The 15,534-nt window shown below is 44.7% G+C and overlaps 1 protein-coding gene across 4 annotated transcripts in view; it reads left to right on the forward strand.

The window, feature by feature from the left end:
- Positions 1 to 15,534, forward strand: part of mtr (5-methyltetrahydrofolate-homocysteine methyltransferase) — a 114,465-nt gene that overhangs the window by 43,077 nt on the left and 55,854 nt on the right. For 3 of the 4 annotated variants that reach the window (XM_038814423.1, XM_038814449.1, XM_038814431.1), the window contains 8 exons: positions 453 to 520; positions 1,974 to 2,053; positions 4,062 to 4,174; positions 6,390 to 6,530; positions 7,509 to 7,694; positions 9,928 to 10,107; positions 11,068 to 11,184; positions 11,445 to 11,585. In XM_038814423.1, the coding sequence (XP_038670351.1) occupies positions 453 to 520; positions 1,974 to 2,053; positions 4,062 to 4,174; positions 6,390 to 6,530; positions 7,509 to 7,694; positions 9,928 to 10,107; positions 11,068 to 11,184; positions 11,445 to 11,585 (1,026 nt within the window). Of the gene's footprint in view, positions 1 to 452; positions 521 to 1,973; positions 2,054 to 4,061; positions 4,175 to 6,389; positions 6,531 to 7,508; positions 7,695 to 9,927; positions 10,108 to 11,067; positions 11,185 to 11,444; positions 11,586 to 15,534 lie in introns of those variants that run through there. The other variant, XM_038814440.1, reaches the window with a different exon arrangement.

Raw genomic sequence — 15,534 nt, forward strand, 5'->3', positions numbered from 1 at the left:
GGGGGGGGGGGGGGGGGGGGGGGGGGTGCTGTTTGCTTTCGAACATAACAGGGACTTGTTTGCAGTAACCCAGCTGTGCCCTTCCAATTGTTGTTTTGGACATCCTTCCTGGGCTATTCTCTGCTCTCCGGTGCCCTTTTGGTCCTCCAGCCCTGTTTCCTCTGTGTTCTGAGATGACTCCTCCCCTTCCATGCAGGCATTTTGCAATTGTAATCTATTATCTTTAATTGCAGCAGAACACTTTAAATTAGCCAAATGTAAACTTTAGGCAACGCACTGTCCAAAATAGGGTTTAAATCCTATATGCTTTGAATAACCAGATGCAAGTGCTGGCAGTAGAAGCTTGTGTTAACTTACGTGTATTTTTAACATTCAATAGTAATTTTAGTCATAACAGTTGGGTCTATAATTGTAGGTCTGATTAGTTTGACTTGATGGGTCTCATTTTGCAGGAATTTGCCATGGATGGGCTAGTGAACATTGTTGGAGGGTGCTGTGGAACGACTCCCGCTCACATCCGGTAATTGTTGAATTCCATGGTTTGCTGAAAACAGTACAAAATGCAATTTTTATGCTGTAATGCAAATTTCTTTGAGTGAAAACCTGTTTCTAGTTAGTCATTTCTTTTGAAGCTACTTGTGGGTGGGGTGGAAAAGAAGACAGAGCCTGCGGGCAATTTAGTTTGGAATTCTGCTAGCTGATTAAGCAAAATGTAAATATCCAAGCTGGGGACATGAGTTTGTCAATGCACCACATTAGGTTTCAGAAGCTCCAAAGCAGACGCCAACCCTACAAACAAGATGTCAGCAGGGATCATCCCGCACCACTGACAAGGGTGTGTGACACTTGTGACAGACTTTGGCTTTCCAGAATCGGTTTGTTGATCCATCAAACAAAGTGCAGCATGGTAGCATTGTGGATAGCACAAATACTTCACAGCTCCAGGGTCCCAGGTTCGCTTCCGGCTTGGGTCACTGTCTGTGCGGAGTCTGCACATCCTCCCCGTGTGTGCGTGGGTTTCCTCCGGGTGATCCGGTTTCCTCCCACAGTCCAAAGATGTGCAGGTTAGGTGGATTGGCCATGATAAATTGCCCTTAGTGTCCAAAATTTCCCTTAGTGTTGGGTGGGGTTACTGGGTTATGGGGATAGGGTGGAGGTGTTGACCTTGGGTAGGGTGCTCTTTCCAAGAGCCGGTGCAGACTCGATGGGCCGAGTGGCCTCCTTCTGCACTGTAAATTCTATGATATAGGTGATCTTATCTGATCTCACCAAAGTTTTGAGGCTGCATTCCCATCATCTGTCACAGATGGAAGAATGCCAACTGCTGGTACATTTTATCAGGGAGCGTTAGTAGGCCATATATTCATTGGAAAATAGGCATTTATATTGAGTGGATAAACAGAGGGATTTGAGAACACAAATACTCATTTCACTAAAAGTAGTGATAATAAGGCCATCAAAATAGCAAACAAAACACTAAATTTAATTTCTGGAGGAGTACTGAACATTAGAGGAGTTTTGAACATCAGGGAAGTTATGTTAAAAGTTATTCTGCACCTTGTTTTTTGACCAGACTTTAATTATCGTTAACAGTTCTGATTTCTATATTATGAAAAAGGATATAGAGAAAGTGCAAAGGAGATTTCATGGGATGATACTAAGAAAGATTGATCCAGCTTTGGGCTCTTTTCACAAGAAAAGGGGAGATAGAAGTGGGAGCTGTTGAAGGGCTTTCAATTTATAAAAGGGTGTGGTAGAGTAGATGCGGGGGGGAAAAATTCCATTTGCAAGGGAGACCTGAATGAGATATAAGATCATCACTAAAAAAATCCAGTAGGAAATTCAGGAGAAACCTCTTTATCCAGACCAGAGAGCAGTTAGAATGGGAACTCTGTATCGCAAGGAATAATACTTTGTAATTGTGAATTATTCTTACTGTTTATTAAATGTTCTGCATCTTGTTGTATTTTTAGGGCAATAGCAGAAGCAGTCCAAAAATGTAGACCGAGAATTCCTCCTCCCTCTGTTTTTGGAGATTTCTTGACACTATCAGGTAAATAGACAACAGGTCGGTTTTTAAAAATATCTGAGTGCTAACCTATCATGTCCCATTCAATTTGTGCCATGTCTAGAGAGTCAGGTAGACAGTAGGGTCAACTTTTTTCTTTGGATAATTAAAGAATTCAGAAAATGTATAATTATTATTAAGATCTAATTTTGGGGAAGAAGCTTGACTTCAGGTACCAGTACACTAGACCATAATTTTTTAACTATATATGTTTTTATTCAAATTTTCAATATTTACATTTTTACAAAGTATAAACACCAACCCAACATAACCCTATACGACAACCAGATCCCCATAGTGTAAGATAAACAAACCCAATCTCTGTGGAACCCTCATCTGATCCTCTCGGGTCAAATTTCACCTTCTCCAAGTATAGGAACTCCATTTAATCCCCCAGCCACACCAAGGCTGAGGGGGAGAAGCTGACCTCCACCCCAACTGGACCCGCCTGCGAGCGACCAACGAGGCGAAGGCCAAGACATCTGCCCCCACAGCTATATGCAACTCCGATAGGTCTGACACCCCGAATAAGGCCTCCAAATTTACCTGTAGGACCTCTGACATGGTGCTAAAAAACGACCCCCAAAATTTCTCCAACTTCGAGCAGGACCAGAACATATGAACACGATTAGCTAGGCCCCTCCCGCACCGTTCGCAGCTATCCTCTAACCCTCAAACAGCTGGCTCATCCTCGCCTTTGTTAAGTGCAGCCTGTGCACCACGTTTAATTGAATCAACCCCAGCATCGCACATGGAGTTTAGGCATTAACCCTCCGTAACCCCTCACACCATAATCCTTTCTCCAAACGCCATCCCCAGCTCCCCCATCCACTTGGCCGTAGTCCCTTCCATGGGCGCTTTATCCTCCTCCATGATCCTACCGTAAATCACCAAATCGACCCCACCCTCCAGCCCCATCACCAACAACACCTCCACCAGAAACAAAGTTACTGTGCCACCAAAAAGTTTGGGAAGACCTTTCTCGCAAGTTCCTCACCCGCATGTATCTGAAGCCCTTCTCACGCTGGAGCCCAAACTTCACCCCAACTCCTCCAAGCTTGTGAACCACCCTTCCAAAAACAAATCGTTCACTTCTTCCACCCCTCTGTCCCATCCCCAGAACCTTGCAGCGATCTTTTCTGCCTGAAACCCATGGTTCCCTCTTATCGGCATCACCCTCCAGCCTGCCCTCAACTTAAAGTGTTGCTGGAATTGCCTAAAAGCTTCAGTGTGGCTGTCACCACAGGACTCCCTGAATATTTCCCTGGGACAAATGGTAACGCCGCCATTGTCAGTGCCTAGAACCCCGACCCCTTACAGGAACCCCCCTCCATCCGCACTCATCAAGCCTCCATCTCCCTACTCCAGCCCGCACCTTCTCTGTGTTTGCCACCCAGTAATAGTATAGCCGCCCTCTTTGGAGCACCGCTTTCCTTATCATAGCCACCTTCCCTGCCCACACAGACAACGAGACCAGCCTTTCCCTTAAAAAATGAGTTTGGTTAAAAAGAAGACCGGCAAACACTGAAACAGAAACAAAAACGTGGCCAAATGTTATTCTTCACTGCCTACACCTGGCTTGCCAACGACAAGGGGAGACTATGCCACCACAAGTCCTCCTTCACCCTCCGAACCAAACCCTTGAACCTGAGCTTACAACGTCGTACCCAATCCCACGCTACCTGCACCCCCAGATACCTAAAATGAGTTGTTGCCACCGGGAATAGCAACCTCCCCACCCCACTCCTGTGCCTGGAGAAGACGCAACAAAATACTCGCTTCTCCCTAAATTCAATTTGTACCCCAAATCTCATTAGCAACCCCATTATATCCCATATCCCTCAATTCATGTGGTACTGCTCACCAAATAGACATAGCAGTTATTATTTTTATTTTCTGCCTCCTTTTCTATTTGTTTTACTCTGCAATGCCTCTAGATCCATTCAAGCAGCCCTTTTAACTTATTTTCTGATGGCTTTTTTATCTTTCTTAGGTCTTGAACCTTTTAGAATTGGACCATACACCAACTTCGTCAACATTGGGGAACGTTGTAATGTGGCAGGATCTAGAAATTTTGCTAAACTTATTATGGCAGGTAATTATGAGGTAAAGTGCATTTTTATCTCTCTTTGCTGTAAATATTGAGTTTTAAAAAAAACAATATTCAGTTTCTATAAATCCAAGGCAACACGGTGACACTGCTGCCTCACACGCCAGGGACCCGGGTTCCATTCTGGCCTTGGGTGACTGTCTATGTGGAGTTTGCATTCTCCCCAAGTCTGCGTGTGTTTCCTTCAGGAGTTCCGGTTTCCTCCCATAGTCCAAAGTTGTGCAGGTTAGGTGGATTGGCAATGCTAAATTACCTCTTGGTGTCCAAAGGTTAAGTGGGTTACCGGGAAAGGGTGCAGGGGTGGGCCTGGGTGGGATGCCCTTTCAGAGGGTCAGTGTAGACTCGATGGGCCAAATGGCCTCCTTCTGCACTGTAGGAATTCTATAATTCTAAAGTGCCTCAAAAGCTGTGAGGAAGGAGGTTTGTGTGTAACTTCCACTTAATAATAATCTTTATTGTCACAAGTAGGCTTACATTAACACTGCAATGAAGTTACTGTGAAAAGCCCGTAGTTGCCACATTCACGCGCCTGTTCGGGAACACAGAGGGAGAATTCAGAATGTCCAATTCACCTAACAAGCAAGTCTTTCGGGACTTGTGGGAAGAAACCCACGCAGACACGGGGAGAACATGCAGACTCTGCGCATACAGTGACCCAAGCCGGGAATCAAACCTGGGACCCTGGTGCTGTGAAGCAACAGTGCTAACCACTGTGCTACCGTACGATTTTGGGCTGATACATAGATTACTGTTATACCAGCGGCGTGCAGAGGGGGGGGGCCGACGGTGCGCTGGCCCCGGGCATCCATTGGATGGGGGCAGCAGCATGAAGAGAACGGAGCGCGCCTGCGCACCGCGGTTGGCCGGAGCGCGCCTGCGCACCGCGGTTGGCCGGAGCGCGCCTGCGCACCGCGGTCGCCGCTGGTGAAGAGGCGGCTTTGCACTCGGCGGCTGGAGCGTGAACAAAAAGGGCGCGAATTCTCCCGAATCGACGGCAATTAATGCCACCATGGGTGAGTTTTATTTATTCTTTATCTTTATTTTTTGATCCATTTTTAAACTCTTCTCTGCACCCTCTCTATAGTTGTCAACTTACTAAACTGTCGTTCCCAGAATTTGACATTTGGGCCAGGGGCACCCATTTGGGACAGAGCCAGTATTTTATAAAGATTCATCATGGCCTCTTAACTTTTGCCCTCTTACCCTTTATACTTAAAGCCCAGAGTCCTATAAATGGGAGATTCTCAGAGACAGGGGCAGCACAGTAGCATGGTGGTTAGCATAAATGCTTCACAGCTTCAGGGTCCCAGGTTCGGTTCCCGGCTGGGTCACTGTCTGTGCGGAGTCTGCACATCCTCCCCGTGTCTGCGTGGGTTTCCTCCGGGTGCTCCGGTTTCCTCCCACAGTCCAAAGATGTGCAGGTTAGGTGGATTGGCCAAGATAAAATTGCCCTTAGTGTCCAAAATTGCCCTTAGTGTTGGGTGGGGTTACTGGGTTATGGGGATAGGGTGGAGGTGTTAACCTTGGGTAGGGTGCTCTTGCCAGGAGCCGGTGCAGACTCGATGGGCTGAATGGCCTCCTTCTGCACTGTAAATTCTATGTAAATCTATGTAAATTTGATTGATTTATATTAAAATCGAATAAAGCGTTTATTTCATGTTTCATCTGTGTTTATATATTCAAAATGTTTTCCTTTCTCATAATATTTCTCAGTATATTAGGCCTTATACTTGAGTCTTTGGGGCATACAATCAAGATTTGCCCCGGGCATCACCAGACCTCTGCACGCCACTGTGTTATACCCATACATTTAACTTACATCTGTATACATCTGGTGGACCAGTGGACAGCGTCCTGGAGCATATCTTGCACTACCTGGGTTCAGTGCTCACTACTGGACCTGATATTAACCAGTAACCTCATTACATTACATTACATTACATCAGACAGTGTGACTGCAACTGAAGTATATGGTGTCAATGACTGTAATGTTCTGAATCATTTGTCTTGTTCAAGAGGAAAATAGTATACTTTTTTTAAAAAATCAATATGTAGTGAAATGTGTGGTACTTGGGAAAGTTGCCACTTTTCTCAGAACCAAATCATTGACAGGTCATAGAGGAAGAGGATTGACGTAGACAGTGGGCTGACATGTCATTTTCCTATAAGAGATTAAAGATTAATTAGTTGTTTAACTAATCCCAATTGTAGGAAGCCTTGAACGTAGCAAAATCCCAAGTGAAAATGGGAGCTCAAATCTTGGACATCAACATGGATGATGGAATGTTAGACGGCAAGAATGCCATGACCAGATTTTGTAACCTTGTTGCAACAGAACCGGATATTGCCAAGGTAAGTACAGTAATTGCCTAAAGGCAACAAATATGTTCGAAATTCAGTAGAGCAGGAACATTATGATAAAAAAAAGCAGGTGGTCGACCAGAATCTCGACTTGAATGGTGTGATTAAATGTTAATTGACCATACTGTACTCTAAACTTCAAAGGACATAGAAAGACTGGTGAAATGGGCAAACAACTGACAGATGAAATTTAATCCAGGAAAGTGCAAGTGATTCATTTTGTTAGGCAGAATGAGGCTAGGCAATATAAAATAAAAGATACAATTCTCAAGGGGGTATAAGCGCACCAATCAGTGAAAATGGAAGTGTAGGTTGTGAAAGCTGTCCATAAAGCCTACAGAATTCTGGGCTTTAAAATAGGGGCGTGGAGTACAAAAGCAAGGAAGTTTTGATAACCTGCATAAAACACTGATTCGACCTCAGTTGGAGTGTTGCAACCAGTTCTGGGCACCATGCTTTAGGAAGGATGTGAGGCATTGGAGGGGGTGCAGAAAAGATTCAAAAGAATGGTTCCAGGAATGAGGAACTTCAATTACGTGGATAGATTGGAGAAGCTGGGGTGGTTCTCCTAGGAGGAGTGAAGACTGACAGGAGATTTGCTGGATGTATACAAAATCATGAGGGCTTTGTACAGAGTAGAGAGGGAGAAACTGTCCTCACGGGTGAAAGGATCGAGAACAAGAGGACACCGATTTATGCCGATAGCAAAATCTTTTTTTATGAAGCGTGTGGTTAGGATCTGGAAAACAATTCCAGAAGAGTGTGGTGGAGAGAAATTCAACTGTGGCTTTCGAAAGAGGTTTGGGTAATTATGTGTAGAGAAAAAACTTGCTAGGAAAAGACAGGGGGGGGGGGGCACCACAGACACAATGGGCCAAATGGACTCCTGTGCCATTGTATGATCCTATTTCATGACTATGAAATGAAACAACTTAGGTCAACAGTAACTACTTTGTTTTTCTGTTGAAGGTTCCATTGTGCATTGATTCTTCTAATTTTGCTGTGATTGAAGCGGGGTTGAAATGTTGCCAGGGCAAGTGCATCGTGAATAGCATCAGTTTGAAGGAAGGAGAGGAAGACTTTCTGCAAAAGGCACGCATCATTAAACGATTTGGGGCTGCTGTTGTGATAATGGCATTTGACGAGAAAGGGCAGGTAAGAGAGTTGGGTTAAACAGCAAACATATGGTCAAACGCTCCTTGCTGCATTCTACAATGATCCTTGGATCTTACTTATTAAATGTCGGAAGGAGTGGGTGGTTGCAAGATTAGTGGCTTGCGTCAACATTCTTGAATTTTCGCTCTTTCCCTCTTTTTTGAGAAAAAAGAATTCACTGGAGATTGGTACCATTGAAGCCTTTGACTTTCCCTCTTTCTTTGGGGGGGGGAAGGAAGGGGGGAAAAAAATATCGGGGACGTTCTTGGACTTTCGCTCTTAAAAGAGACAATCTGCTGCGTTTGGTTCCAGCGCCTTTAACTCTGGATCTTTACGAGTGGGGGGGGGGGGGGGGGAGAGTCACTGGAGTTTGACACCGTTGTTGTTCTCTTCTCCCGCTTTTTCCTTTCTCCGTTATTTTTTGAGGGAGCGAGAGCATTAAGGGGGAAAAGGAGAAAGGACGATTTGAAATTGGTCCCGCTGTGTTCAGTGGAGCAACTGAACGTGGAGGAGCTCCCATCGGGGATCATGATTTTGTTCCTTTTTATTCTACTTTGAACTTGCGTTCAAGATCCATAAATAGATTTTCGACTTTGGAAAGAAGTTGATGAGTTACTTCATGGCACAATCTATGTATCAATCTGACCTCAAGGTTCCTAAAAGAATCTGTACATTTCCAATTATCAGGAGCTCAGTTCAGGATTCAAGGAGTTAAAATAGAAGAACAGGTTGTGCAGAAATGATGTCCAACCTCCCGAAGTTAGTGAAAACATTTGTTGCCAGGATATGGGTTAGTATTTTAGAGGTGGAGGGATTTTCCCACCCTGCCACCTGAAGAATAAGCAAGGAATACATCCGCGCCAATGCCAACTGCCCCACAGCCATTTGTCAGCACATCTATAGTCCTGGCATAGCCCCTCCAGGAGTGGTGGCCACCGCTGCAACAACAAGCAGTCCCCAGATCCTGACGTTTGGAGCCAAGATGGGGGTGAGTTCGGGGACCTTGTGATGGGGATGGGAGGAGAGGCCTGGGGTTAGTGGTGGAGAGGGACAGCAAAGGCCAGGTGAGCTAGGAAGCACCGGGGTGTCAAATATTGGAGGGTGTCTGATGTGGAAAAGCTGTCAACGAGGGAGGCGTTCACCCCTCCACCTCACGATTGAGGCCCGAGCAAAAATTGAGGTCAGACTGTAAGTGGCCAATAATTCTTCACTTACAGGCCTTAAATGTGGTGAGGGTGCCCTCCGCAATAGAAATTTAGGACAGGTAGGGGGTGGCAGGAAGGCCACCTGACGAATTTTACAACCATGGCATACAACCATGAAATTCTAGCCATGACATTTATGCTCAGTAAACTGATGACATCTAGTGGCAAAACCCATTACTACACTAAACTGTCATCGTGATTGATTGTTCACTCAGGTACCATGGTTAAAATTACTGGAAGCCCTGTGCCACCAGGCGTTGGGATAAGCAGGGCTGGGAGTTTGCTTGCAATGATCAGTTACTCAGAAGATTGAAGGTTTACAGCCCATAATTTCCTGTCATATCCTGCATGCAAACGTGGTGCAGGGTCTCAGAACATTTCATGCCACGTACCTTTTATGTCAGTCATCAATCGGACATGTGGCTGTCTGTTACAGAACATATAGCATTATGTCTAAGAATCTAAATATTGCTCTTTGGGATTCTATTTGCTTTTTTTGAAGTCTCTTCATGTAAAGTGACCCATCACATCGTACTGAGGTGACTGCATATGTGAGGCAGCTATTGGTAACTTTGAACAAGAAGTGTATCATATGTGAAATGTAAGTTCATTGCTGCCTCACGGTGCTGAGGACCCGGGTTTGATCCTAGCCCCAGGTCACTGTCCGTGTGGAGTTTGCATATTCTCCCCGTGTCTGCGTGGGTCTCAACCGCACAACCCAAAAAGATGTGCAGGGTAGCTGGATTGACCACGCTAAATTGCCTCTTAATTGGAATCTTTTTAAAAAATTGTCAATGAAGCTGGCACAATTTTTATGAATAAAAAGAATTGCAATTTCCAAAGTCATAACTTGGAGGCAACAGTATGATCATGCTCTGAAATTGCAGCTTGATAAATGAACTATTGCAAGTTAATATATTTTGATTAATAATAAGAGTTTTTACTGCAAATATATCTTGATTAATAATGAGTATTTACAGATGAAGCAAAGTGAAGTCATATTACTAAGATTTGTGTTCTCTTGTTAGGCAACTGAGATTGAAGATAAAGTGGAAATATGTACCAGGGCCTATGGCCTGCTTGTGAGCAAAGTGAAATTTAATCCTAATGATATAATATTTGATCCAAATATACTGACAATTGGAACAGGAATGGAGGAGCATAATCTGTATGCTGAAAACTTTATGAAGGCCACTTCAATTATAAAGGTAAGTGCATATATCAAAGCTACAGTGTATTTAAAGACTACAGTGAGAAGCTGAAATCAGTTCATAACAAATGGAGCTGAAATTATTTTACAGGATGGAGATATGATTTCATTGAAATTCAGTATGTGAATAACAATGGAAATAATTATTTAAAGGGAAGCTATTTATTTAAAGGGAAGCTTTAAGAAGTGAACTAAGGCGCCTGTTTCTTTTATTAAATATTTTTATTCAAGCCTTTTCAACAATAATATAAATATACAAAAATAGCAAAAGAACAACCAAAGGGCATCAGAAAAACAACACATCAACCCAGTAAATAACCCCAACCCTGCCCACGGCGCTGAGGACCTGGTTCGATCCTGGCCCCGGTCTGTCCGTATGGAGTTTGCACATTCTCCCCGTGTCTGCGTAGGTTTCATCTTTACAGTTCAAAGATGTGCTGGTTAGGTGGATTGACCACGCTAAATTGCCCCTTAATTGGGGAACCCCCCCCCCCCCCCCAACCACTCAATCCTCTTCGAAGAAATCGATGAACGGCTTTCGAGTGAATCCATCAACTGACACTCGCAAAGCAGACTTGATCTTCTACAACTGCAGGAATTCTGCCAGGTCGCTCACCTTTGGCAGCTCTGAGTCCCTCCAACATAAAACCTGTCCCCGGGCTATCAGGGAGGCAAAGGCCAATACATTGGCCTCTCTTGCCCCCTGCACTCCCGGGTCTTCCAACACGCCAAATATCCCCCTCTGGACTGGGGACTACCCTCACCCCCAAAACCTCGGATGTAATATCCGAGAACCCCTGCCAGAACCCCTCAATCTTGATCACGCCGAAAACATGTGGACATGATTTGCAGGCAAAGGCACCTGTTTCGAACAATGCATTGGTTCATAATTTCTCTTCACATTTCTATTGGTTGCCGTTGTTTCTTTCATTGATCGTTTGTCCTTTTCTCGTTACAGAGAACGTTACCAGGTGCTAGAATCAGTGGTGGTCTTTCTAATTTGTCCTTCTCATTTCGAGGAATGGAGGCAATCCGTGAAGCCTTGCATGGCGTGTTCCTGTACCATTCTATAAAGGTTAAAAAGAAAATTCAAATGATACTCTTTCAAGCACATTAATTCCATCAGTTTAGATAGTAATATCAAGAATAATTATCTCTAAATACAATATATGGTTGGAGTTTGACTTTTTATAATCAGACCTTCAAGGACCATTAATAGAACAGTGATTAATGTACATTTTCGGCTAGAACCTGTTACAGTTCAATGTAATTTTATTGACTTTATCCCATTTGTAGCAATTTCTCACTTCACATTTGTTCTAAATCTCTCCTTAGGCAGGGATGGATATGGGAATTGTGAATGCTGGAAAGTTGCCTGTTTATGATGACATAGACAAAGAACTACTGGACATGTGTGAAAATTTGATCTGGAACAAAGATCTTCTAGCTACAGATAAATTGTTGCAATATGCACAGGTAAGGACATTGAGCAAGAATATTATTTATTTATTGAAATTGCTGATTGTAGAAAATAAATCATTGAATGAAACTGGCTGCCATGAAAGCGATATGTGCAATCTGTGATGTGTACTTTTGCTGCAATTTCCATATGATATTGTTGACATTAAAAAAATACAAAGTCAGTACCCAGAAATTTAAACAGAAAAATAATTGACAGACAGCCAACATAATTGACACACAGCTCGGTTGAAAAGGTGTTTTTACGTGGGGTCTTAAAAGAGGAGACCCTTTGTGATAGCCTCCTTGACATGGTGGAGCACTTCTCAGAAGATTCCTTGAGTGATGCCGTCAGGAGCTCCTTACACCTGGTGGAGCCGAAAATGACGACAAAGTCCTTGGGGTTGCCAGGGAAATTCAGCCCAAAAAGTTCTCAATTGCAGAAAAGGCAAAAGAAGCCTGTGTTTCACGGGCTGCAAAACCCTGCAACGACAATGTGGCCTCGGTCATCGTGGTACAACATATTGTCAAAACCTTGCCACCAAACCATCAAGATCACAAGGGCAATCACAGCACCCCAAGGTTAAACAAAGTCACATGCATGCTTCTTTTGTTACATCTTGTGGCAGTGGAGAATTGGGCTATAAACCTGGGAGCCCCTAGTTGAGAATCTGTGCACAGGTAATAAAGGTTATTGGACACCTGTGTTGGGACAGAGGTGTCTTTGGGCAGCGGTATCTTTGGCTGAGCAGTCCCCTTCAGGATATCCTCCTGTCACCCCAAAGGAGAGGGGGCACCAGAAAAAGTGGCCTAAAAATAGACTGTCCTATTTTCTCCTGCTGGGGAACCATACCCTATGGATCATTATTTTATGGTCAAAGAAAGAAAACTTTAAATTTTGCAACTTGGAATATTAGTACACTCATGGATAATCTCAAGAGTAACCATCTGGAAAGAGGTACTTCAATCATATCACATGACCTATCAAGACTTCCAAGTTGAAATCTCCATCCTCAGTGAGATCCGTCTTTCTGCGAAGGGGCAAAAGCTGAAGAAACTAACAGGAAAGATTGCCTTCTACTGGAAATGAAAGACCCGACAGCGACCCTCATTTTCATAGAGTTGGTTTTGCCACACACAATAGCATCTTGAATGCCCTACCAAAATTCCCCAATTATGACACTTCACCTAAGCTCAAGCATAATGTGTCACCGCCATCAGTGCTCATGCTCCAAACCTTGCCTCCGATGAAGACGTTAAGGAAAAGTTCTATTGTGGCATTAATGAAGTCCTCACTGTCATCCCAAAAGAAGAGACTATCTTTCTGGGGGACGATGCCAGGGCTGGTTGTTACTGTATATCTGGATTAATACCATTGGGAAAAACAAGTTGAAAAGCCTATACAAATGGTGTCTCCTGCAGAAAAGGTGTGCTCAGCATGGATTCATTATAATAAACAATCTTTTCTGTCAGAAGGTCAAATACAAAACTACATGGAGGCACCTCGATCATAGATTGGCATCACCTGGGTTCTGTCATTTGTAGAGTTAAAGATCTAAGTGTAGTCTTTACCACTCAATCCACACAGGAGACTGATTGATATTTATTGTCACATGTACCGATATACAGTGAAAAATATTTTTCGGCAGCCAAGGGAACGTACACAGTACATACATAGTAAACAAAAAGAATAATCGACAGAGTACATTGCCAAATGGTACATCAACAAATAGTGATTGGTTGCAGTGCGCAACAAGGGCCAAACAAGCAATATATGAGCAAGAGCAGCATAGGGCGTTGTGAATAGTGTTCTTACACGGAACAGTGATTGGTTCTGAACATCCACCTAACGCTAAGACATTCCAAGACCCAAAGGTCCAAGAGGAAGAAAATTCATGTCTCAGCCCTAAAGCTACAAGACCGAAGAGAGAGTCATTACCAGTCTGGAAAATATAATCATTTTTTATTTTAAAAATAATTTTAGAGTACCCACTTCAGGGCAGCACGGGACCATTGTGGATAGCACAATTGCTTCACAGCTCCAGGGTCCCAGGTTCGATTCCGGCTTGGGTCACTGTCTGTGCGGAGTCTGCACATCCTCCCCGTGTGTGCGTGGGTTTCCTCCGGGTGCTCCGGTTTCCTCCCACAGTCCAAAGATGTGCAGGTTAGGTGGATTGGCCATGATAAATTGCCCTTAGTGTCCAAAATTGCCCTTAGTGTTGGGTGGGGTTACTGGGTTCTGGGGATAGGGTGGAGGTGTTGACCTTGGGTAGGGTGCTCTTTCCAAGAGCCGGTGCAGACTCGATGGGCCGAATGGCCTCCTTCTGCACTGTAAATTCTATGATAATCTATGATATTTTCTAATTAAGGGGCAATTTAACATGGCAAATCCACCAACCCTGCACATCTTTTGGGTTGTGGGGGCAAAACCCACGCAAACACGTGGAGAATGTGCAAACTCCACATGGATCGAATCTGGGACTTCGGCGCCGTGAGACAGCAGTGCTCGCTACCGTACTGCCCTAAATTATGTAGAAATATGAGACCCCCCTGGAAAAAAAGCGGGCAACCTTCATATTACCTGGCACAATAGCCCAAGGCTGCAAATCAAGAAGGCAGCATTCCAACAGCTCAAGGCTGATAACCAAAGACAAGTCCATAAGATAAATGGCAAGATGTGGGAAGAGGGAGCCTGAGATCCAACAATTATGCTCACCATTATGACATGCAAAGATTTTTGAAGCACCAGGGCCATCTATCGACCAATATCACATGAACAAAATACCCTTCACTTGCAGGATGGCATTTCTCTTCAGAAGGATGACAATACCATCTGTCAACACTGGAAATAACATGTTGACCAGACCTCAACAGTGAATCCACACTAGCAACTGATATTCTCCAGGCTGTTTTCCAGTGCCCTGTGCTGGAATCCACCCTGTGGGTGAACCACCATTGATAAGGGAACTACAACAAGCAATCAAATGGATGAAAAACAACAATAGCCTGTGGCTCCGATGATATTCCAGCTAAGGTCTTCAATGCAGGTGGACTATTGCTCACATCAAGACTCCATGTATTCATCTTATAGATTTGGGAGGAAGAAGAACTCCGCAGACCAACTTCAGGAATGGGATATTTGTAGCTATTTTCAAGCAGAGTTATAAATCATGCTGTAGAGACTATCAAGATATTTTCCTCTTGTCTACAGCAGGAGAATCCTGACATGCATTCTCATGAATCATCTACTTTCGGTGGCTGAAGAAATCCTCCAAGAGATGCAGTGTAGCTTTACACCTTCAAGCGGAACCACTGGCGTGGTCTTTGTTGCCAGACAAAACCAAGAGAAATGTTGAACACAACACCAAGAACTCTTTGTTGCATTTGTCGATCTGACCAAAGCACTTGATTCAGTAAATTGCAAGAATCATTGGGCAGCAAACACAGGAGAGTGGTGGGGATGGTTGAGAGATCTGGAGGGTGAATGGGTGCAGATGGAGAACGTCCCTCTGGGCGCTGACCACTGCCTCACTGCCATTCCCCCCCAGCCAAGCATTCAAGCCCGGTAGTAGTAGCCATATTTAAGAGCTGGAACCAGCTCAGACACCACTTTAACCTGGGTGGCACATCTGGGGCGGAATTCTCCGCAACGGCTGACGCCGTCGTGAAACCCGGAGTGTTTCACAACGGCGTCGGAGTCCGCTCCTCGCCGTCTATTCTCGGGGGGGGGGGTAGGAGCGGCATTTCGTGGAGCTCGGCCGCTGGGCCTTGATGCTGGCGTCAAGGCGGCGCGCCGATAATGACGCGGCGGCGCCTTAGTGATGTCACCCGCGCATGCGTGGCTGCCGTCTTCCCCTCCGCTGCCCCGGCTTGATCTTGCGGGGCGGCAGAGGGGAAGGAGTGCGTCTCTTGGAGACGCCGGCCCGACGATCGGTGGGCACCTACCGAGCACGGCCGTGGTGTTCAA

This window comes from Scyliorhinus canicula, chromosome 1, assembly GCF_902713615.1.
Source record: "Scyliorhinus canicula chromosome 1, sScyCan1.1, whole genome shotgun sequence".
Lineage (NCBI taxonomy): Eukaryota > Metazoa > Chordata > Chondrichthyes > Carcharhiniformes > Scyliorhinidae > Scyliorhinus > Scyliorhinus canicula.